Raw genomic sequence first — 25,689 nt, forward strand, 5'->3', positions numbered from 1 at the left:
TTTAAAGAACCGAATTTAGGCTCAATTCCAGATTACTTACAGAAAACAAAAAACTGAACAAAGTTCAGGTACTCTATCGTGCTTTAAAGAGCGTAATCCAGGTTCAATACCAGATCACTCGCAGAAGAAAAAAAATGAAAAATAAAAAAACACTAGTATCTATAACCGAAATAGCTGAAAGCATCATGGAATACATTATTAGAAAAATAAAATGCAATTTTCAGTATGCATTTTTCAAAAATGTAGCTTAAAAAGGATTTAATGAAATGCCAACCCATAGAACCACTTTGGATACGAAACCCCCACAAATCATTCCCCACATCCACCAGACCCCTCTTGATGGTGTTTTGTCTGACTGCACAAGCTCATCCAGAAAAATCTAGTAGTTACACTCTGTAACCCTCTGACAAACTCTGCAGTGAAACACAAACCCCACAGAGTTACCATCTTTAGGCCTTCAATCCTTTAAAAAAAAATAGTCCGGCGGCCCTAGAATATCCCACGGACAAAAAAAAAGTTCAGAATGGGCAACAATTTGATGTACCCACTATCCAATGCCATGTCATGCCCGCATAAGAAATCTGAGAGAACTTTGATAACCATCCAACAATGCTCGGATAAAAGGGGAGATGGAGAAACTGAAGCAAATGAAGGACTAACCATTTTCCAAAATATCATACATTGAATATACATGAAGCTTTTCTTGCCCGGTCAAGTGAAAATTATAGGGGAAAAACAGTGGTATACATTGTCATTAATGAAGTACAATCTACTTTCCAATTTTCAAATTTGTCAGCTCAGTCATTTGCTTCTGTCAGTGGGAGACACTAAATACCATTGAAATAAACATTTAACTGAAGAAACCACACGGGATATTGTGGGAATAGCAAGCCATCGAAATATGCAAGACAAAAAGAAGTGATGGGATGCTCCCATATAGCCACCCTTCCCATTCACTGTGTAAAATCTCCATCGAAATATACAAGGTGGGGTTACTTTTAGGAAGTACTGGGATATCCTTGGCAACAGATGGAATCATGGAACCTTAGGCCACAGAGTCCTTTTTCTTGGTCCAGGTAAGAGACCAAACAGAATATTACATTTTTTCCCGAAAGGCAGAACTATTATAATTTGTAAACAACACATCTTTAGTAGATTATAAACAAAAGAGGTCGTCTAGGCAATTTCGCAAAAAACTATTTCACAATTCAGATTTTCAGGAGAGAACAACCACCTTGTAGAAGATTTTGCAATAAATCGTGACTGAGGGATAGGAGTATAGGACAGCTTCAAAATAAGTACATTAATTATTACTGTGATATTTCATCTCTACAGGAAAAGGTGTCAAAACTGAAAACACCATTTTCAAAATAATAATAATAAAAATAAAAAATAAAAAAAAACTGAAAACAACTGCACAATAGAGGTGAACTGAAATTGGATGGGTAAAACCTAAAAAGCAAATTGGAGACATAGTTGCATAGGCTTTATTGTACAACTTAGAGCCCTATCTCGAAATAGGTTGAATGAAGGATTCAAAACTAATGCAAAACCATGGAAATAAATATAGACTGCTTAAATTCACTAAATAAGAAAGCTCACTGAGGGACATCAGACGCTGATTAGTCAAACAGATGCAATCCCCACTAAGTTGAACCACAATAATGATAAACTCTTCAATAAAAGACCAAAGCAATATACACCTGTCAACATAGCGACATTCACACAGAAGGAAATTAATCATTAAAAGAGAATCTTCATAACATACCGACTCTATTGCATTTAGAAGTCGACGGCACATCCCTTGACGCCTATAGATATGACGAGTCCCAATGAAAGGCATCTCTGCTAGCCTGGTTCCATGAATCCTATTTAAACAGGACGTAAGCCCTATTAAGGTTAGAAATTCCAGGGGAGTTAAAAATTCAACCAAGAAAAATCTCGCATATCATTCGTTTCAAGATCGTACAAAAAACTAGTGACTGAATGCACAATTCATGCAAGATACCTGGTACTGCATTGATTAGTTAAGGAAAAAGATAAAGTTAATTTGACCGTACACTGAGCTTAAAGAGAAATGTGGGTAGAGATAATTAGGCACATATTCATAGGTCAGGGGGTAAAGCAGAAACATAAAACTAAGGAAAGGTGTTTCCTGAATGATGAATTTCCATATATTGAAATGGAACAGTTATAAAAATAAATAGAGTGAATACTAAAAAGATATTTCCAAAATAAGAAACCGTGGTGTTCTGAAAGAAAATGGAGTGAATAGTAAAAATAGATGTTTCCAAGATAAGAAAGAGTGCTTACTAGATTTTACTTTTTCTTCTTCATTGTTTTGAAATTAAGAAAAGCATTCTCGGTGTTTGAAATCTGCTCCTTGGCCCTTGAAATAACTTCCATTTTTTTTTTCTTTTTGCCAGAAAGAAGCCAGTTGTTCATTTAAACAATCAAGTATCTTCGCAAAGTTTGACAATAACCAAATTCCAATACCCAACATTTTTGTATTAGCTCAAAGATGGAGTGAATACTAAAGAAAAGATATTTCCAAAATAAGGAGTGGTGTTCTCAATAAAATGGCGTGAATACTAAGAAAAAGATATTCCCAAAATACATAAGAGTGGTTCCTGGATTTTATTTTATTTTTTGTTCATCATTACTTTGAAATTAAGAAAAGCATTCCCGTTTATTAGCTCATTTTTTTGAGGTTGTGGATAGGGATATCAATGGGACGGACTCAAATCAGGCTTAGCCAGAAAATGAATAGCCCAAATCAAATTCCAAGGTAATTTTGGATCTGATTAGCCCATGGGTCCAAATGCCGACACTCCTAATTTAGACAACCCGAATTCCAGTTCTAGTACTTCAGCTATCAGCTGCATAAAATTGGGACATTTCGGCAATGATATTTAATAGTAATGGCCCCGTTCGTAGAAGCAACACATGGATCACAAAGAATCAATGGAGATGCATACCTGATAGATGCTGCAGAGATAATTTCATCGTCCCTCTCCAAAACAATAGTATAAAACCCACTGTAATTCAGCCGATTAAAGTTTGACCTGCAAATGAAAAGAAGCAATCAAATAAAGACACCGCGTAAAGATCTAACTAAATTTTACTATCAAATACTGGTAATATAGGTGACGCCAATAATCTAAGATGCCTATCAATCTAGCTGAACAAAAGGTTAATTTGGTCACCAGAGCCAAACAACTATTAAAAATACAGCTGTGAAGTGCTACTACTATACATAAGAAAGCACAAAAAAACCATCGAAACAACAGAAAAGGTAATTGAAAGACGCGCAGCCCGAAATTCTGAACCAATAAATAAAGTATCCAAAAATGAAATGACATCTAGCCAAAAGACAATTATTCATGACTCATAAGCACGGTTCTGATGGCCTAGAAGATAATCTAGATATCATAAAGAAAGCACCTACTTCTAATTCCTGAAAGATAATACAGATGTCATTCTTTTACTTAAATTAATGACTTTGGCATACTTAAATTATAAAGAAAGCATCTACTACTAATTCCTGAAAGATAATACAGATAGTCATTGTTGCACCTGTGAACGAGGAACATACGTAGTTGACTACTTACCCGCAATTATAAAGAACATTGTGAATCATATTGATACCACTCCTCTGGTCAATTATGGGCATAAAGCATTCATCCATGACAGCCAGTGCAACAGCAAGATTGGAATTGCACTCGGCCCTCTGAGCTAGTGTGCGGGGAGATGTGCTCGAGTCTTCATCAAAACGCTTAATGAGCGTCCATGAAAATCCCGCTTCCAAATCATGTTTAACCCCGAGAAGCTTCTCCAATTGATTAAAGAGCTGCAGAGAAGGCAAGCAATAAAGGTTCATCCAAGCGCCTCCAAAGACCAGAAGGTAAAGAGTTCAACCATGATTAGTTTAACTTTCTACCAAATTCCTCATCTATTGATAGGAGGAACAGCAGGAAATAGGGGGAATTTTAAATAATAAGTTACAGGTGTAAAGTATATGCTTACCACATCAGACATATGATAACATAGAGAAATTATATGGTGCCCGCCCGTGAAGTCAAGTGTGGGCGGTACGACAGAGGTACCGCCCTTGATATTTGATCCAACAGCTTAAAAAGTGAGTTGCTGTTGGATCAAATATCAAGGGCGGTACTGCCTGTACGGGACTTCACGCTCGGGCACCATATAAAAATTCTGATAACATATTAAGATGGTAGGAGTCCCTGATCATCATTTCATTTATCAAACCTAATTCCTCAAATAGCAAAAAAAAAAAAAACAATATAGACAGGCAACTGATCAACACAAGTCAGTAAACAAGATAAAATCAAACAATGCAAGAAACTATAACAACAGCCCACATGTGAATACAAAGCAGATGCATGTCCATTGTCCAGTACATTCCATGGTGTTCCTAAATAGGTATTAAATCGCATGTGATATGAGTATGATAACAAGTTCTCAAGTGTTACCATTAAAAAAAATGTTCTCAAGTGTTATTCCAAAAACTTTCTGTGGATCTAAAAGTCACTTAACTTCCAAAGTCACAGAAAAATAAGGTAGAGAAAACAAATGAGAAAGATTCCTCTTCTGTTCACGTACTTGGTTTTCCTTCTAAACAGAAGACATGCATAAAACCTAATGAAGAGTATTCCATACATTTAAATAATAAACAAAAGAGGTGACAATCAGAACATATTTCTTAAAGAGAAAGAGGTGTAAAATGGTAGAGAAGGTGAAAGGGAATATGCCTTGAATGTTTCTAAGAAGACAAAAGGGAATATGCCTTGAATGTTTCTAAGAAGACAACTCCTCAATCAATGATGTCCATGGAGATCCAGGTCTATAAAAATCTAGAAATGATCATCAAGAAAACAAATTCAACCTTTAAGAATAGCCCATCCTTTTTCTCGCATTTACCAAGCCTGCAAACACCAACAACTAGTTCTTATTTACCTTTGATGATTTAGCCCAAAACACCTCACAACCTGAGGGGACTGCCCTTGACCAATTACAGCCTCATTGAAGTATATAAGATCAATAAAGCTTTATTGCTATTTGTTTTATGCATACGACATTCTCCCAAGTGACGATCGATTTTCTTCCTAACTGATTTCCACATTGTGTTACAAAAAGCATGGACAAATTTAACAGTTATAGAACTAAGTATATATAATATGGAATTGTTTCAAGAGGAATGATAGATGCAAGGGAGCCCTTGCATAAAGAGCTGGAAAAGGGCCCTTGATTGGTTCCACATCATCAAGTGTAACCGAATTTACTTGTTGAAAGCGGTTACACTTGATGATGTGGAACCAATCAAGGGCCCTTTTCCGGCTCTTTATGCAAGGGCTCCCTTGCATCTATCATTGCTCTTATTTCAATGATAATGATAATTGAGAAAAAAGCTGGTTTCGATGGCTTAAGCTTAACTTATAAGAGATGCGTGTTGCCAGGGAGGGGGGTCTCGAATCCTAGTTGTAGAATAATATTCACAGCTGAAGGTACTTGCGGAGATGGGCAAGCGCTAGATGCTGAAGTCAAAACCACCTGGTTCAAAATAAAATATCTGAAGGATCATGATTGTTAGAGAGTTTGGGTGGAGGCTGATTCACTCAGTACTATATCTTGGATGAAGGATGAGTGTTGCCCTCCTCAAGTGATTCTTATACCCATTCAAAAGAGCAAGGTTTAAAATTTCAGTTTCAATTTCGGTCGCCACTGAAACACTGAAACGTAGTTGTATATATAATATGGAATTGTTTCAATGTAATGATAATTGAATGAAAAGCTGGTTTCAATGGATTAAGTTTAACTCATGAGAGATGCAAGTGTTGCCAGGGAGACAGACAAACTATAGATGCCGAAGTCAAAACCACCTGGTTCGAAATAAAATATATGAAGAATCATGATTGTTAGAGAGTTTGGGTAGAGGCTGATTCACTCATTACTATATCTTGGATGAAGGGCGAGTGTTGCCCTCCTCAAGTGTTCTTATATATGTCTAACAATTTTTTATTTTTTAAATTTTTATTTAAGTTTTTTGTTTGATCAAGGTAGCCAAATTTCATTGAAAAACAAAGCGACCGAGATGGTCAATACACAGAGAGAGAGAGAGAGAGAGAGAGAGAGAGGAAATAAAATACACATTTTAAAAATAAAGAAATAAAATAATACAAAGCGAAGCCATAAGGAGGAAGCTCATCATTTTTATTTAATTTTTAACTATTTCAAAAAACTATTTAAAAATACTATTTAAAAATATTTGTCCAGTTCTATCGTCCTTTTCAAAAAGAAAAGCTGAAACATCTTGTCCCATTGACAAAAAAAAACGTCGAACAAAACGGTATTGACAACTCATCCTTTTTGAAATAATGCCTGTGAATGATGAACTAATGCTTTTGTTTAAGATAGCATCATCATAGAACTCAATAAAAAGTTAAAAACAGGCATCAAGCCTACTTTGATACAGTCCAAAAATTTCTAAAATAACGCTAAGCAAAAACCATCTGACCTTGCACACTATCCCCTTCCACTGTGAAGACAGGATTCTCCACTTCCTCCATGTACAACTACATCTCTAGGATGGTCTAGCCATCCTCATCTGATAATTCAATCTACAGCTGACAGGTTTGGGCTAAAAAAAAAACCACTTCAGAAGACTAAAGGTCCATTTAAAAGTGAACTATAATTTATGATATACGTTGCATCTCCATTCACCATTAGAGTGAGGACCCCTGATGCAGAATAATTGAAGAGAGATTGAGGGGAAGAAGAAGAGAAGAAGAATTAGAGGAGAAGAGAGAGAAGAATAGGGGAGGAGAAGTACACGAATAATAGAGGGGAGGTAGCAAATCGTCTCAATTCAATTATCATCCAAAAAGTGAGCCCAAACGTGTGGTTTAGGCCTATAAATAGTCAGATTATAACCCAATAAAATAGAAAGCTACTAAAACTAGAACTCTAAGAAATAGAAACCTGATAAACATGAACTATGACTAAAATAACGCTAACTAAATCTGAAAATAACAAAAAGGTCCCTGTGGGGCCTAAATAAGAATAAAAACAACTCTATGGGCCTCTCGGAGGGCGGGCCCGTCTCGAATAGACGCGCAAAGGGCGCCGATCTCCATCATTTCCCCCTGCTGAAAAGAACTCTCCTCCAGAGAGTGAAGAGAGAGGTACTACTACAGGATGTCAGGATCTAGACGGCGAAGCTCGTCCTCTGTAAGCCAAGTAGCGTCGGAAACAGGACGATCACACCACTGGACAAGGTAGCGCTGAAAACCACCATGGCGGGAGGAAACGATCTGATAGTCAAGTATAGCCTCAATCTAGTCTGAAGGAAGTGGTGGAAGGAAGTGGTGGCACTGGTGCAACCACTGGCACTGGTGCTGGAACAGAGCTGGCAGTCCGACCTATAGAAACATCGGTAGGAATAGAAGGAGGCTCAAAGGTACTTCGATATGGGATTAGATCTTCAATATTGAAAACAGGACTAATATTCATATCAGCAGGTAATTCAATTAAATAAGCATTCGGGCCATACTTACGAAGAATACGAATCTGATGGCTCTAGCATGCAACTTTTTAAAAGAATGGCGAGGGTAACGTTCGAGACGAACACGAACCAGTACATAGTTGCCTTCATTAAATTCAAGGTTCCTACGATGTACATCAGCTGCTAGCTTATAGTAAACATTACTAGTAGCAATCCTACGACGTATATCAGCATGAAGGTCATGGATGTACTGGGCAAAAGAATCGGCTGACTGAGAGGGACGGGCATCAGGTGGTAAAGGTATAAGATCAACAGGCTGACGAGGGTTGACGCCATGAACACTCTCAAATGGGCTCTTTCCAGTGGTCCTATTGATGGAGCTATTGTACGCAAACTCAACAGTGGGTAACAACAAATCCCATGTACCAGGACAATCTCCAACCAAACAAATCACCTAAACTATGATTAACTGCCTATGTTTGACCATCAGTTTGTGGGTGAAATGCTGATGAAAATTTCAACTGGATGCCTAAAAGTTTCCAAAGTGTCCGCCAAAAATAGCTAACAAATTTGACATCTCGATCTGACACAATGGAAATAGGGAGCCCATGAAGTTTGACAACTTCCTTAAATAACAGCTTAGCTACTTGCACGGCATTAGCTGTCTTGCTACACGGAATGAAGTGATCCATGAGAAACGATCCACTACAACCATGATAGAGTCATGTCCTCGAGCTATCCGAGGCAAACCACGGACAAAGTCCATGCTGATATCTTACCATGGAGAGTGGGCAATAGGCAAAGGCGTATATAATCCAGTATTTTGTTTCTTAGCCTTTCCTAATTGACATGTGCGACACGATTCGCGCTACATCTTTCTTTAAAGATCGCCAATAAAATCTCCTCGACTAACGCGATCATGTTATCACGGCCAAAGTGTCCTGCTAGGCCTCCAACATGCATTTCCCAAACTAAGAAATCGCAAAGGGAAGTGCGGGGAATGCATAGCCTAGAACCTCGAAAGAGATAACCATCGTTTATCAAGAAATCAACATGTTCTCGACGGTTACCCTCATGGACATCTTGAAGGATGATGCCAAAATCAGGACACGTAGGATATTCGTCCTTCAGTCTATCAAAACCTATGACTTTGACACTCATGGACTGTAAGACCATAACCGTACGACTTAAGGCATCGGCTACCTTATTTTCAATTCATGCCCGATGATTGAGTACAAAAGTATACTCTTGGAGAAATTCTATCCACTTAGCGTGACGTTGACTTAATTTCTTCTGCGAATGAAGGTATTTCAACGCTTCGTGGTCAGAATATAAGAAAAACTCCTGAGGTAAAAGATAATACCTCCAATAGGACAATGCTCGTATAGCAGCGTATAATTCTTTATCATGTGTAAAAGCGTTGTTTAGCCTCATTAAGTTTCTCGCTAAAATAGGCTACAGGCTGTCCTTCTTGACTTAAAACACCTCCTATCCCTACTCCTGACGCATCACAAGAGACTTCAAAGACTTTAGAAAAGTCAGGATGAACTAGGACAGGAGCTTCCATCATCTTCTGCTTGATACTTTGAAAAGCTCGTGTAGCAGAAGGGACCTAACGGAACTCGCCTTTCTTCATGCAGTTCGTTATTAGAGCCATAAGGGTACTAAAACCCTTAACAAATCTGCGATAAAATGTGACCAACCCATGAAAACTTCGAACCTCGGGAAGTGTAGTAGAAATGGACCAATCATTAATTGCTCGCACTTTTTCAGGGTCTGCAGATACACCATTTTCCGAGACAATAAAGCCTAGGAATATCACCTAGGTTTGCATAAACGAGCACTTCTTGAGATTTGCGTAAAATTTAGATTCTTGAAGAATCTCAAGAACTTGCCTAAGGTGAACCAGATGTAATCCTTTTGATCGACTAAAGATCAAAATATCGTCGAAGTATACCACCACGAATTTGCCTAAGAACGGACGTAATATCTGTGTCATTACCCTCATGAATGTGCTCGGCGCATTAGATAAACCAAAGGGCATGACTAACCATTCGAATAATCCGTCTGGTGTCTTAAAGGCTGTTTTCCATTCGTCTCCTGAACGAATCCGAATTTGATGGTAACCACTACGTAAGTCGATCTTACTGTACCAACGCGACCCAACTAATAGATCTAACATATCCTCAAGACGGGGAATGGAAAATCTGTACTTAATTGTAATCTTATTGATAGCACGACTATCAACGCACATTCGCCATGATCCGTCTTTCTTGGGTGTAAGTAATGCGGGTACAGCACAAGGACTAAGGCTGTCTCGGATCACACCACGCTCTGGAAATTCCTCCACTTGTCGATGTAACTCTGCTCGTTCAAGAGGATTCATGCGGTAGTGTGGAAGGTTGGGCAATTGAGAACCTGGAACCAGGTCAATCGCATGCTGAACATCCCTCATGGGTGGTAATTCTACAGGAAGCTCTTCAGGAATCACATCATGAAATTCCTCTAATAACTGGGTGACCTCAGGTGGTAGGTCAACTGGTTGCTCAGAAGAGAGCTAAAGAGCTCCTTCATCCACTAAAGCCAACATGTGTCCTGTCTCTTGACTTGCTCCTTCAAATTCTTTACGATTCAGGATATGGAGACTCTTTTGTTTAGCTGGCTTTGATGGTGGAGTAGGCTTAGAACTCTTAACTTTCTCGACAAGTAGCGCGGATTTTTGCCTAATTGTTCTACCATGGTGCTTGAAGACATGTGAATTTTCTCGCCCATGATGAAGTACGTCTATATCATAAAGCCAGGAGCGGCCAAGTAAGATGTGGGCAACATCCATGGGTAGGACATCACACCATATCTTGTCGGAATAATCTCCCATCGTGATAGGGACAAGACATCGCTGGGAAACAGGAAGGCATGTCTTATCAACCCAAGCAACTTTGTACGGCTGCGGGTGTGGCTCACGTTTGAGCTTCATCTTCGTAGCACCTGCTTGGGAGACTACATTCATTGAACTTCCTCCGTCAATGACGATCTTACAGACTTTGCCTCCACAATCAAGATAAGTGTGGAAAATGTTAGTGCGCTGACAATCATCATTTGCTGTAGGCGTAGACAAAATACAACGCACTACTCCAACACGTGTATCATCAGGTGCTCCATCAAAGTCTTCTTCATCTGCCGAATCATCAGGTTCTTGCTCGTCATCGTCGGCTTCATAATCTTCACCATGCTCCTCGTCTATAGTAAGGGTACGTTGTGGACAACGAGAAGCTAAGTGACCTTTTTTGTGGCAGTTATAGCACGCTGGACCCGATTAAGACTGACGGGTGTTTGATTGCACAGGGCCTTGACGAAAATTTGAATTTACTGGACTTGTATTGCGATTTGTGCTAACTGTTGAACACAAGCTGTTGCTACCTCTAGAAACATTGTTTGTGTTTCTAGAAGCAACTGGTCCTGACTGGCCGACTCTACCAGTCTGCTGTGAGGACCATGATCTATTCGTTTGGGTCTCTCTCATTTGGGACATTCCACCTCTGGGGTTGGAGTACTTAAAGCACTTTTCATAATCAAGAGCCCTATGAATGGCATCCTCCATGGTCTCTGGAGAATGGAGCTCAACCTCTTTCATAATATCAGGTCTCAACCCACGTATAAACCTGGAGACAACCATGGAAGAGTCTTCCTTTATATGGCATTTTAGCGCTAGCTCTTCAAACTTAGTCAAGTACGCAGCGGCCGTCATGTTCGATTGTGTCAAGTCTAATACTTTTCTCCTAAGTTGAGACTGATAGAAAGGGGGAACATACATATTCCTTAGCATGGTCTTCATCTCATCCCAGGTGAAACTATTTAGCTGTCCTCCAAGACCTAGATCCTTTTGAACAGATTGCCAAAGATGCTTGGCTAATCCTACCAGTTTTATCTTACAAAATCGCACGCGCTGGAGATCATTCATATTATACCACTCAAAGAAATCTTCTAGGTCTTCTAACCAGTCAAGGAAGGCACCGGGATCCATCCTTCCATCAAAACTGGAAATTCACTGCCCTAGGGTTGACTTCTCTTGCTATAGATTGCAAGCCCTGAGGAAAAGGAAGAAGGGGGCCTCTTGTACCTACGGGGTGTTCAACATTATTATCTGATCGGCCTATATGAGACTCAGGTCCATCCACATGAGTGGCTGGCTTGTCACCTAACTGACTCTTTGCAGGGCGGCTGTCCCTGACGATTCTCATTTGCCTAAGTTCTTCTAGGATTTGTTGCACCGAAGCTTCGGTTGCTGTAGTTCTTCTCTCAATTCGTACTAGTGACTCCCTAAGAGTGTTCATATCGTCCTCCAATGATTTAACGCGGTCTTCCATTTTGGTTTGTGAACTTGTTTGTATGCTCATGAACTACGGTAAGGAAAGAATGGGGTTTTGGCTGATATACGACGCAAATAACGAAAAGTAATGCAACTAAACTATGCTAATGTAATGCAAGGAAACAAGTCCGTGAACGTGTTTGTATGCTCATGAACTACGGGTAAGGAAAGAATGGGGTTTTGGCTGATATACGACGTAAATAACGAAAAGTAATGCAACTAAACTATGGTAATGTAATGCAAGGAAACAAGTACGTGATGGGACACAAATACGGCGTCGCCCCCAGATATCGCCATGTGTCGCCCACGCACAAATAAGGCACAGATCATCATGAAGAAAGGCGTGGGAAAATGGCAAGACCATACGGTCACGACACGTGTCGCTCTCTCGCCGTCCAGGCCTCATCATCACAAGTTATGGAAGGAAACACCCAGCGAAGCAGGGGAACGGCCCAATCTCGCAAAGGAAGGTTTTATCTCCATAATGATGAAAAGGCCCGCCCGCCTCCCTTTAAAAGGGAGGGAAGGAAAGAAGGGAGGGATCCACGTTTTCGAGAGAGGTTTCCCCCATTCTCAGCTCCCGCAGAACAACCAGAGAAAGAGGCGAGGCAACAACAGAGGAGATTAGGAACTCGATCCTACTCTCCCTGCTAGTCCCCTCCGACCCACTCATTCTCACCCATAAAAGAACCCGCGTTTTGGTCCTGGTAACCCTGATCAAACCCCTTCCTCTTCTCGTTGTCCTTTATATTGATTGGTCGAAGGATCTGACTTGGGTGTCGAAGTGGTCGTCCGGGACCCACCTCGGACCCCCTGACCCCCTTTGTTTGTGATTGCAGACCCCGCGGAGGCCCTCTACCGACCGCGCGATCGCAGACCCGGATTCAGACGCCATCATATTGGCGCCATCCGTGGGACTCGTCGAGTACCGAACGCCTTATGACGATGAGAAACCACACCCAACAGCAAGAAATAGGGGTGATGACCAGGAGCCAGGCTCAACGCGCACAAACCAACACCTCAAGCTCCCAAGAGCCCAACTCACCGCTCTCGGGCCGACACCAGCCCTCCTTTAGCGCACCGCAAATGGTCTCCACCATGGAGATGTTCAACGAACTCCGCCGAGAACTACTCCAGCGCTTGCCTCCTCCGGCCCCGGAGAGGCCCCTGACAACGCAGGACCAGACGGAAGCCTATAACGAAGGCAACGAGGAACAGCCAGGAGAGCGTCACCCCCGGCGAAAGCGAGCACCGACTCGAGGGTCCCCATCGGCGAATAGCCCTTTGCCCCCCGCAGCTAGGGGACACCAGCGAGACAGCGGGAAGCAGGCCACGCTAAGCCGCGCTCCCTCTGTCCGGGCTGCCCGTTTCCAGGAACCGCCCCTGGCTCGGGCGGAAGAAGTAGCAACCTCAGCGCAACCGCCCAGCACAGATCCGATAGCCGACCTGCAGAGGCAAATCCGAGAGGTAAAACTGGAAATGAAAAAGCCCTACGCCCACGGCATCCTCGACGAATGGGAGAGGGAAACGGCATCCCCATTCACCTCGGAGGTCTTAAAAACCCCAGCAGAAGCAGGGATAGACCTCTCCCGTTTCGGTCTGTACGATGGAAGCACAGACCCCCTCGAGTTCCTCCAAACTTTCAAAAGGGTGATGACGCTCCGGGGCGCGTCGGACGGATTCATGTGCAGAGCCTTCGCCTCCCTGTGAAGAAAAACCGCTAACGACTGGTACATGAGATTGGAGCCCGACTCCATCGCGTCCTTCCACGAATTTGGAAGGAAGTTCAGCGCAAGATTCGCCAACAACCGCCTCCGCCATGATCTAGCGGACGCCCTCTTAGCCCTCCAGCAGGGAAGAAACGAGACCCTAAGAGACTTCATGTTAAAATTCAACGCCGAATTGGCCCAACTTTTTAACATGGACGTCCAAATACCGGTCGCAACACTAAAGCATGCCACCACCGATCCGAATCTCAAGCTGCATCTCACCCTCAAGCCACCACGGGACCTGCAGGAACTTGAATCCAAGGCTGACAAATTCGTGCGAGCAGAAGAAGCCTGCGCCCGAGAGCAGAACCAGCCCGGCCCCGATGAAAGAAAAAACGACGGCCGAAGGATCATGAGGCCACGGGCCGAGGAGAAACAGGCGAGCCGGAACCCCATCCCCGTCTTCGAAAGACTGGGAAGCGCCCCACTAAAGGTTCCCCTCTCACATGTCCTACTAGCTATCAGGGATCAGGTCTCCTGACCCCCCCCCCCCCCAAGAGAATGGCCACGGACCCAAAGAAGCGGTCCGCCAAAAAGTACTGCGAATTCCACGGGGACCACGGCCACGAAACTGACCATTGCTTCCACCTCCGCCTCCAGCTGGAAAAGCTGGCCGAAGAAGGGCACCTGAATCAATATCTCAGGAGCCCTGGCGAAAGTTCGCGCGAGGTCCAACATCCACCCGACGAGTCCAGAGGCAGGCATCAGTCACCCAATAGGCGCCGGTCCAGCGGCCGCCGCCGGTCCAGCAGCCGACACCGATCCCCGAGCAGGCATCGCTCCCGAAGCAGACGTCGATCCCGCGCAGACACGACGCACGCCGCCACCAGCGCCAGCGCCCCCGGAAAAAAGAGCCCCCCGAACAACCGCAGGCCCGCGAACAGCCGCCTACCATCATAGGAAAAATCAATATCATCACAGGAGGGCCGGCAGGGGGAGGGCCGACAACAGCTGGTCGGTGGGCATATGCAGAGCGGGTGTTCTCCATGGATATGCCTTCCAAAAAGGCCCGAACGGATCCGCCCCGTCAAGACCAGATCATCACTTTTTCCAACGAAGACCTCGACGGGCTACAAGTCCCGCACGACGACGCACTGGTTGTCAGGCTAGTCGTCGCCAACTCGACATAGGAAAGATTCTAGTCGACACAGGAAGCTCCGTCAACGTATTACACCTCGGAACCTTCGAAGAAATGAAACTGGGCCAAGAGAGGCTAGGACCCGCAGAGTATTCCATCTACGGGTTCTCCGGGGCACACAGGAAGCTCCGTCAACGTATTACACCTCGGAACCTTCGAAGAAATGAAACTGGGCCAAGAGAGGCTAGGACCCGCAGAGTATTCCATCTACGGGTTCTCCGGGGCATCGGTGCGGGTCAATGGCAAAATCGACTTACCCGTGACTTTCGGGACGTACCCCCTCCAAAAGACCATCCTGACCACCTTCATGGTTGTGGATATACCTTTCACTTACAACGCCATTATTGGGCACCCCGCTCTAAGAGATTTGGGAGCAGTAGTCTCCACCCCCCACCTCAAGATGAAATTCCCCACTCCAACCGTAGTAGTGGAGGTCCGGGGGCACCAGATGATAGCACGCCAGTGCTACGCGGCAAGCCTATGAGGGACCAACGCCCCGGCCGAAAACTTCACGATCGGTAGTGAAGATCCCCGGCAGCGGGCCCACACAATCAGAGGAGAACCCGCCGAGGAGCTAGACTCCATCCCCGTAGCCCAAGATCAGCCGGAGAGACAAGTCCGGATCAGTTCCCTACTGAAAGGCCCCTTGCGAGACCAGATGATCAACTTCCTCAGAACCAACAAAGACATGTTCGCATGGTCTGCTAAGAACATGCCCGGGATACCCAAGGAGTTGGTCGTTCACAAGTTAAACGTGAACCCAGCCCTTAAACCCGTCCGGCAGAAAAAGAGGAACTTCGCGGTAGAACGTCAAACTCACATAAAGGCCGAAGTGGAGAAGCTACTACAAGCCGGGTTCATCAAAGAAATCCGGTACCCCGAGTGGCTGTCTAACGTCGTCATGGTCAAGAAAGCTAGTGGGGGCTAGCGGGCCTGTATAGACTTCACAGACCTAAACCGGGCCCGCCCAAAGGACCCCTACCCCCTCCCGCGCATAGACCAACTCATCGACGCCACATCCGGGCACGAACTCCTCACCTTCTTGGATGCATTCTCGGGTTACAATCAGGTGAAAATGCACGAGCCAGACATCCCAAAAACAGCGTTCATTACCGATCAGGGCGTCTACTGTTACACCGTTATGCCCTTCGGGTTAAAAAACGCGGGCGCCACCTACCAGCGGCTTGTAAATAAGCTATTCCGGGCGCAAATCGGAAGGATCGTAGAGGTGTATGTTGACGACATGCTGGTGAAAAGTCTGGAAGCCTCCAAGCACATCTCCGACCTTCAGGAAACTTTCAACACCCTACGACGAGCCCGGATGAAGCTGAACCCCGCAAAATGCGCGTTCGGAGTAACTTCAGAAAAGTTCTTAGGGTTCATGGTTAGCCGGAGAGGGATCGAGGCCAACCCCGAAAAAGATCCAGGCCATCCTAGACATGGAGCCCCCTACAACGGCGGTAGAAGTACAGAGGCTCGCAGGGCGAATCACCGCCCTCGGCCGATTCATGCCCAAGTCGGCAGAAAGATGCCAGCCCTTCTTCAAACAACTAAAAAATATACGAGAATTCGAATGGACCCCGGCCTGCCAAGAAGCCTTCGACGCCTTGAAGCAATACCTTCAGACACCACCCGTACTCGCCAAACCCGAGCCGGGGGAAGAACTATTTTTGTGGCCATCAGCCCCACGGCGGTGAGTGTGGTATTGGCCAAGCAAAGCGACAAGAAGGAGCACCCGGTGTACTACGTGAGCAAGAATCTCCACGGTGCAGAGGTCCGGTACCTAAACATAGAGAAATTCGCCCTCGCAGTCGTCAGCGCCGCCCGGAAGCTCCGCCCCTACTTCCAGGCCCACCCCATTGTGCTTCTGACTGACCAACCCCTGAGGAAAATTCTTCAAAAACCAGAGACCTCGGGCAGGATGGTAAGTTGAGCCGTCGAGTTGGGAGAATTCGACATACAGGTCCGACCGAGGCCGGCTATTAAATCCCAAGCCCTCGCTGACTTTATAGTGGAATCCACGGCCCCGGCCACGGAACCAGCAACAATGGAAAATGGCGAGGGCCACACCGAACAGACAGCTCGCGAAGACATGGCGCCAAACTCAGCGGAACAGAGCGACAAGATTCACTGGACCCTGCACGTTGACGGCACGGGGCGGGAGTGGTCATCCGCGGCCCAGAAGGATTCATGCTGGAATACGCCTTCCGGCTAGATTTCAAAGCCTCCAACAACGAGGCCGAATACGAAGCCTTACTGGCAGGGCTAAGTCTAGCCACGGAGCTCGGCGCGGGAAAGTTAAAAGTCTATAGCGACTCCCGGCTCGTCGTCAACCAAGTGAACGGAATATACGAAGCCAAGGGCCTCAGAATGAAGAGATACCTCCAGAAGGTAAAAGAAAAGCTGCAGAGAATGGGAGAGGTCGAGATCCTCCAGGTACCGCGAGACATGAACAATCGAGCGGATGCATTGTCAAAAATGGCCGCCGAAGAGACCCATGACTTCGGCACCGTGCTCACAGAGAAACTACCCCACCCCAGCATCGACGAGGTGCAAGTTTTGGAGATTCCACCTGGACCGAACTGGATGGACCCCATCATGCGATACCTGAAAGACGGGATACTGCCCGCAGACAAGCTGGAAGCCCGGCGCCTAACCGCAAGAGCCGCCCACTACATGGTCCACGGGCCCAGGCTCTACAAACGGTCATACACATGGCCGTATCTCCGATGCCTGGTACCCTCCGAATCAGAGTACGCGCTACGAGAAGTACATGAAGGAATCTGCGGAGACCACGGAGGCAACAGGACTCTGGCTCATAAAATCATGAGGCACGGCTACTTCTGGCCTACGATCCTCAGGGACGCTAAGGAGTTCCTCAAGAAATGCAGCCCATGCCAAAGGTACGCAACCACCCCTCGTCAACCGGCCACACCATACACCGCGATGGCAGGGCCCCTGCCTTTCGCCATGTAGGGCATGGATCTACTCGGACCCTTCCCAAAAGCCTCCGGGGGGCATACAATGTTGTACGTCGCCATCGACTACTTCACCAAATGGGTCGAGGTTATAGCCGTGGCAAAGCCCAATTCGAAAGCGACGGAGAAGTTCTTTTATCACGACGTGGTCTGCCGTTTCGGCATTCCAAAGACACTTGTAACGGACAACGGTCCCCAGTTCGCAAGTGCTGAATTCGGCAGATTCTACGATAACCTAAGCATCGAACACCGTTTCGCCTCCGTAGCACACTCGCAGGCCAACGGGCAGGTGGAGGTAACTAACAGGATCTTGCTTCAGAGCCTCAAGAAGCGATTGAGAGAAGCAGGGAAAAACTGGGTAGAGGCGCTCCCTAGCGTCCTCTGGGCCTATCGAACGACGCCGCGGACCGCGACTGGAGAATCCCCTTTTAGCTTAACCTTCGGGGCCGAAGCGGTCGTTCCGCTAGAAATCGGCCTCTCCAGCTTCCGCACGGAGAATTATGACGAACAGGGAAATTCCGAACTCCTCCGGAACTCTCTCGATCTCGTGCTCGAAAAAAGAGAGCAGGCCCTCCTCCGAACCGCCACCTACCAGCAAAGAGTGGCACGGTACTACAACGCCCGAGTAAAAAAGTGGTAAAGCCCGGAGACCTGGTACTATGACGGGCGGAGGTATCCGACCCCCGCAACGCCGGGAAACTCGCACCTAAATGGGAAGGACCATACAGGGTCGTTCAGGCACTCCGCCCCAGGGCCTACCAGCTAGAACGCCTCGACGGGACGCCAGTCCCTCGAAGTTGGAGCATGGACAACCTCCGAGAGTTTTACCAGTAAAAAGATAGGGTAAGTTCCGTGTTTTCCTTTAAAAGTATGACGAGTGTTTTGTTTGTTTCTTTTTGTGTTTCTAGAAGCAAAGATGTATTTTTCTCCTTAACAAATCAATGGAATAGCGTTTCTACCTGAGCCATACGCATCTCCACTTTTCGGCCCATGATAAATAAGGGACCCAAAAGAAGACAGGGAGTGAGACAGAGGTACCATCGGGGCCGCCCCCCCAAAGATACCCTAAAACGCTCCCCATGAAAAAAAAGAAGACAGGGAGTGAGACAGAGGCAACATCGGGGCCGATCCCTCCGAGAATACCCTAAAACGCTCCCCATGAAAAAAAGACCTCCCCTTTAAGGGCAGGCGGAACCCATTAACCCCGAACTGATCACTCGAGGGGAAGATAGTCCTTCCATAAAAAAGACGCCCTACGGGGTGCACTAGGAGTACCCTCTCCAACAAAGATCACAACTTAAATAGCCCGAAGAGCAAACTTCCCGAGGCATCCGAACGTTACTGAGCCCCCTCAGAAGTCTCGGCAACTACAGGATCTACCAAGGCAGCCACCTCCTCCTCGGCCGACCCCGGTACTTCCACCGGTACCGGCGAAAGACCCTCCGGAGCGCCTCCCTCAGCCCCGTGCATCAGCTTGTCGAGAGGGAAGGAAGGATCGACCTCTTGAACACGCCGCCGGCATTCGACAAAAGCATCAATCTCAATGTCCACACTAAACGCGGCCGCGGCGTTGAGAAACTCCTCGGAGTCGCGCCATTCCTCCCGCGCCTTCGCCAGTTCCCTGGCATGCGTTCATCGAGCCACCGCCAATTTGTCCTCCGCACGGCTTCTCCCTTCTATGGTTGTCCGGAGGTCTGCCCGAAGTTGAGCAACAGTATCATCAAAGGCCGCTTTCTCCGCCCGGGCTTTGTCCAAGTCCTCGCTCAGCTGCCGGACTCGCTCTTCAAAAGCACCTATCTCAGCCTCATCCTCGAGCAGGCACTGCACCATCCTCCTGGCATAGCTTTGAGACTGCAAAAGCAAGCCATCAGAAAATTTCCAACTTACGATCTCAGAAAAAAAAAGGGAGAAAAGCACAATCAGAAAAACCGGCCACTCGGTACTTACGCAAGAAGTTGACTGAAAATACTGAGCCCCCAGGGCCCTACGATCGAAGCCCTCTAACTCAGCCTCGTCGCCAGGAAGGGCGGTTGTCACCCCTAGCTCCACCCCAACCCGGGGATTCGCAAGAACGCTATCCTCAACGCCAATCTTCCAGTCAGGTTTAAACAGCTCTCCTCACGCCTGGAAGCACTGCGAAGGAAGCTCCACCCGCTCCAGAAGAAGCTCGGTCATAACCGCCCCCTCCATCCGACTCGGCGCGTCCTCCGTAAAGGCGGGAGGATGCGCCGCACGGCCAGCATCCCCCTGTCGAGCGCCAAAAGGGACAACCCTCTTGGCGGAAGGCTCTGACTCCGGGGGAGAAGGCCTAACCGCCCCCTTTTCTCCGACCGTTCGACCAGAGGAGCTGGACGGCACGAATGCCGGAAGCCTCGCTTGCGACCGGCCCAACCTGGCCGCGGCCATAAAATCAGAAGGAATCTTCTTGCGGCTCATCAGACTCTTCGTCGCCGCCGCGATCTCCTTCCCCTTACCAGCATCACCGGAAGAAGACATACCTCCTGCCAAAAACAGGAGAACAACAAACCACTCAGAACGAAGGGAGACAACAAAAAAAAAACTGCTCAAGGCGCATGTAGACAAACCCAAAAAAAAAAGGGGGGCTCACCACGATGGTTGGCGGAACTCTCCCCCGTTCCCTCGCCCAAACAGCGGGCCCTCCTCTCCACAGCTCCCAGCAAACCGAGCCTCTTCAGACCCCTTTCCCATCTAAACTCGGAAACATCAATAGCCTCCCCAGAGGCGAGCTTCCTCAAGTCAAACTTGCTGCAATCGGACTCGTCGGGGAGGGACTTCCTTCGCCACTCGACGGAGCGCCTACAAGAGCGAGGAAAGTCCCAGCCGTTGGCTGATGGAGGAGTGATGAACACATACTCCTCCTTCCACTTTTTGATGGAAGAAGGCAAGTTCGCCGCAATTTTCACCTGAGGACGCTGGGTCAGATATAACCAGCTGTCCTCCCCCTTCACCAATGGGCTAAGGGCAACGCAGGCCCGGAGCAGTGGGAGGGTAGGCTGAACCTTGTGAAGACCCGCCTTGGCCACAAAGGCCAAGAGAGTGCGCCAACTATTAGGCGCCAGTTGGGAGGAGGCCACCCGGTAAAACTCAAGGGCCTCTACTATAATACCCAAGAGCAGGAACCTAACCCCCGCCCGAAAAGCCTCCACGTAGAAAGCTACCTCTTCCTCCGTGGCACCTTCACACACCCCCTCTGCAAAGGAAGGAACCCTAATCCCATAATCATCGGGAATGTGGAACTCCCTCCTAATCTTCTCCGCCGCCCCTTCTCCCAAAGTGCTCCTAAAGCACGCCACCCTGCCAGGACGAATAACGGCACCAGACCGAATGTCCCTAATCTCCGCTTCACGAGCAGTAGAAACTCGAGCGAGAGATTCCGAAGGAGCGGCCCCCACCGATGATCCAGAGGCCCCGGAGCTATCTTTCAACTCCGTAGGCTGCTGTACCTCTCGAGAGTCGCCGCCCCCTCCCTCTACGAACAACCGCCTCCTTTTTCTTGGTGGAGCCCTCTCCACTATTTCTACCGACTCAGAAGAGGGACTCTGAGGAACAATCGCGACAGACATCGTAAACTATCAAATGTCGGATGAAATAAAAGACACAGAACTCACCGGAAGAAGGTTGGTGAAGAGGAATAAGTAGAAAAATCGCCGCGGAAGAAAACTTGTTTCACCCGAGGAAGACGAAGAAATAAAACAAAGAACGAAATCCCCAAAAAGGCTTTAAAAAGGGCTAGGGTTTCGACACACGTCGATTGATCTCCCTTCCTTTCTAATCCGATGGGACGCGCACACGTGGCGCCGATTGGGAAATTCAAGGGAACCGCCAAAAGTCGAAGCGCCATACTGAAAAGACGTCGCTACCCCTACCGCTAAGTGACTTCCCCAGCAAGCCATCCCTAAACCCTCCCCACGCACGATGGCAAAAAGCCTCGGGACCCATCATAAGGGCCCAGCGTACAAATCCACAAGATGGAAAAGGCCACGTACGATGGCAAAGGGTTCGGGACCCTTCACAAGGGCCCGGCATACAAATCCACAAGATGGAAAAGTCCACGTGCGATAGCAAAAGATTCGGACCCCGTCACAAGGGGCTGGTATACGAATCCGCAAGATGGGAAATACCGCGTATGGCCAAGAAAGGCTCAGAGCAAGTCACTAGGGCCCGACATACAATGCCGCCAGACGAAAAAATGCCAAGCACCGCGAAAAGGGCTCGGATTGCGCGAGAAAGCAAACATGCGAAGGGAAAGCAAACATAAGATACAAGTCGTAAAAAACCGAAAAAAGAGCCATTCATAAACTACTTCCTTCTGGCCCACGGGCCTACAAAGAGTGAGTGAAAACAAAAAAGCACACAGGCCCGGGCCCCCAAAACCCCCAACAACAAAAAAAAAAAAAAAGAGGCCTCCTCCAAAATTCTGCTCATCCCGCCGCCTCCAGCTCAGAGAGACTGGCCGCTGAAGGAGTTTTCCGCATCGGAAAACTCCTTATCACTCTGCTCCTCCTCCGAAGAGCTCCCCCAACGCCGATTCTCAGCAAATCGGGTCTGGTCATTTAACCACTGCACCCGATTCCTCAACAAATCATTCTTCGCACGCAAGGCCGCAATCTCCCGATCCATGTCGATCATCCGGCTACAAACCGCCATTTCCCTACGATGGACATGAGAGAAGAACGAGCGGTGGCGATAAACAAAAGCTTCATGGGACTCCCTCTTGTAAAGGGGAGGAAGATGAGAGCGCGGGGAACCTTGAGGCGGGTTCCTCTCAGGAATCGTTTGCCGAGGCCCCAACCCGTCACGGTTGATCTCGGGGCTACTGGGAGGACTCCCCTCGTTAGCAACTCTCCCCTCGCCACTTATAGAGAGACCCTAGAAAGACGACGACATCTCCGACGAGCCCGAAGAAAGGCTGAAAGAAAGCAAAGAAGGGGAAAGGAACGGAAGGATAATCTGCATACAAAGCAGCAGAACTCGCTCCTTATAAAACCTATGGGAGACCCTTGGGTAGGAAATCGAAGCAACTCGCCTACGCGTGCCCGTCGCCCATTGGATGGCCAACCGGCACCGCATAATGACACAGCAGTTCCTCGGGAAGGAGCCGCCGGACGGGACGGCACGTCCTCGCGTACCCCAAGGCTCCCATAAATGCTTTCGTCACGATATTCCTTAAACCAGGCAAACAAGCCTGCTCCCTTGGACCAGTCAAGGGACCAAAGGTAGTATTATGATGAGACATAAAAAACGGCGCCGCTTTCAGCTTTCGCCACGTGTCGCCCATACACCCATGCAGCCAAACCTTCGTAAAAAGAGCCGATGGGAAACAGCAACACCATATGAATTCGACACGTATCACTTCCTCGCCGCCCAAACCTCACCACCACAAAGCACTTCTGACTCCTCTTCACCAAATGAGAGGGAGGGGCCCAGAGGCGGGAAACCAAGCAGAAGCACCCGACCTCAGCCCCACCAAAGAAAAACCCGCGCCTAGGCCCGAGGCCACGGCGCGCGAACACAACAGGTGAAGGAAATTAAAAACACCAGGAAAAGGCTCAGAATCTCTCGCAGGTTCGGACAAGAACGTCACAACTCCTCACAATCAAGATAATTTATATCAAACAGACGGAAAAAGCAACACAAAGAGACACGGCACAAATTCATAAAGATTGCCCATTCACATCCTCCTGGCCCACAGGCCTACAAAAAAGAAAAGGAAATCAAGAAACAAAAGCAAGGGCACGCAGTCCCCAAAATCCCCGATAGGAAAGGGGCAGAAAGAAAAACACGTAGAAAAACAGGAAAGGTCAGGGACTAATCCGAAGAGGACTCCTCTCCCGAAGAGTTCCCCCCTTCCCCCTTCCTCCCAGGAGCTCTCCAGCAGGGGGTTCACCTCATATTCAAACAACTGCTCAGTGAGGAAGCGAACCTTCTTCTGCAAAGCTTCGTTCTCCCGTTTCAAGTCCTCGATCTCCTTACCCATCTTCTTGCGACTAGCCGCGGGGTCCTCCCCCGGATCAGAAGACAAGTCGGGGTCACTCGACGATTCCTGGGGAAGACAGGCCTTGCCCCTGACTCGCGAAGGAGAACCAGACATGTTGTTGAAGAAAGCACGAAAGAATGCCTACTACAAAAAAAGGGGGGACGGAGAGCCACAACAAAACGCCAGGGTAATTTCCTTTTTTTAAGCTCGAAAAAGGAAACCCGGCGCCTCGAAACAAGGCGACCCACCTAACGACGCCACCGCTTCCCGGGGACGGCTGCCGGATAAAACGGCACGTCTCCTCGTACTCCGGAGCCCCCATAAATGCCCTCATCATGACGTCGCTCGAACAAAACGTTACTCCCTTGGCCCATTAAATGGACCAAAGAAGTAAGGGGGAGTTATGATGGGACACAAATACGGCGTCGCCCCCAGATATCGCCACGTGTCCCCCATGCACAAATAAGGCACAGATCATCATGAAGAAAGGCATGGGAAAATGGCAAGACCATACGGTCACGACACGTGTCGCTCTCTCGCCGTCCAGGCCTCATCATCACAAGTTATGGAAGGAAACACCCGGCAAAGCCACGCGCGCCGGCGAAGCAGGGGAACGGCCCAATCTCGCAAAGAAAAGTTTTCTCTCCATAATGATGAAAAGGCCCGCCTGCCTCCCTTTAAAGGGAGGGAAGGAAAGAAGGGAGGGATCCACGTTTTTGAGAGAGGTTTCCCCCATTCTCAGCTCCCGCAGAACAACCAGAGAAAGAGGTGAGGCAACAACAAAGGAGATTAGGAACTCGATCTTACTCTCCCTGCTAGTCCCCTCCGACCCACTCATTCTCACCCAGAAAAGAACCCGCGTTTTGGTCCTGGTAACCCTGATCAAACCCCTTCCTCTTCTCGCTGTCCTTTATATTGATTGGTCGAAGGATCTGACTGGGTGTCGAAGTGGTCGTCCAGGACCCTCCCTGGACCCCCTTTGTTTGTGATTGCAGACCCTGCGGAGGCCCTCTACCGACCGCGCGATCGCAGACCCGGATTCAAACGCCATCAGTACGTAATAAAGGAAACTACTTAAAGTTGGTGTAAAAATAGGGTTCGAAAAATCAAGGTAAAAAGGGGTTTTAATGTGGAGGAAAAAAGGGTTTGATGAAAACAAGGTGAATATGGGCCCTAAGTGCAAATTTAATAACTATCTACTAATAGGAATATTAAATCTTGATTTCAGTAAAGAAGATGCGTACCTCGGAAGCCTACGAATAGCCTAAGAAGTGCTGATGGTCTTCCCGACAACAGATCTGTCAAGGATCGTCAATCTGAAGGTTGAAAGCTAATGATCTGATGAGGGGCGTGATCAACGGTCGAGATTGCTCCAAAATTGTGTTGAACAATGCTGTGTGCTGCTGAAACTGATATGGATGTGCTCTATTAATCAAGTACTTCAACTTTCATGTTGAAGTCGCGGGCAAATTTCAGCAAGGGGGGTGGTCCAAGGTAAATAAAGGGATATAGGAAGTACTTAATGTTAAAAGTAGTAAGAGGGGGGGTGTCAACTGGAAAGATGGGGGGTTGAATGTTACCTTATTGATAAGGTATTAAATGACTTAAGGCAGGGGGGTGTTATTCTTCCGTTTTCTTCTTTAATCGGGACAGAAGTCACAGAACCAGAGAAAAGAAAAATGGAAACCCGATTGGGTTTCTACCTCTTCGTGACAACGGCAAGGGGTGGGGATCCGAAGGAGGAAGAAGGTGGTGGTGGCACGGTGGTGGTAGCAGCGGTTGGAAGCTCCGGCGAAGAGGGGGCAGCACACGGTCCTTTTCTTTTTTTTGTATGTTTTGGGTTTAAAACCTGCAATCTGATTTTTAGGGAAGATTGGGTGGGCTGAGAAGGAAAGGGAGAATATGGGTTTGTCTGTGT

General features: G+C 47.2%; 1 protein-coding gene across 2 annotated transcripts in view; it reads right to left on the minus strand.

Annotated features, from left to right (window-relative positions):
• The window catches only part of LOC143887592 (Acyl-CoA N-acyltransferase with RING/FYVE/PHD-type zinc finger protein), a 33,241-nt gene that overhangs the window by 1,861 nt on the left and 5,691 nt on the right, over positions 1–25,689 (minus strand). For both annotated transcript variants that reach the window (XM_077391682.1, XM_077391681.1), the window contains exons 5-7: positions 3,612–3,850; positions 2,979–3,065; positions 1,769–1,868 (exon numbers count right to left, since the gene is read on the minus strand). In XM_077391682.1, the coding sequence (XP_077247797.1) occupies positions 1,769–1,868; positions 2,979–3,065; positions 3,612–3,850 (426 nt within the window). The remainder of the gene's footprint in view (positions 1–1,768; positions 1,869–2,978; positions 3,066–3,611; positions 3,851–25,689) is intronic.

Source organism: Tasmannia lanceolata, unplaced genomic scaffold (genome assembly GCF_043159265.1).
Source record: "Tasmannia lanceolata isolate RefF3 unplaced genomic scaffold, GAP_Taslan_0.1 ptg000012l, whole genome shotgun sequence".
Classification (NCBI taxonomy): domain Eukaryota; kingdom Viridiplantae; phylum Streptophyta; class Magnoliopsida; order Canellales; family Winteraceae; genus Tasmannia; species Tasmannia lanceolata.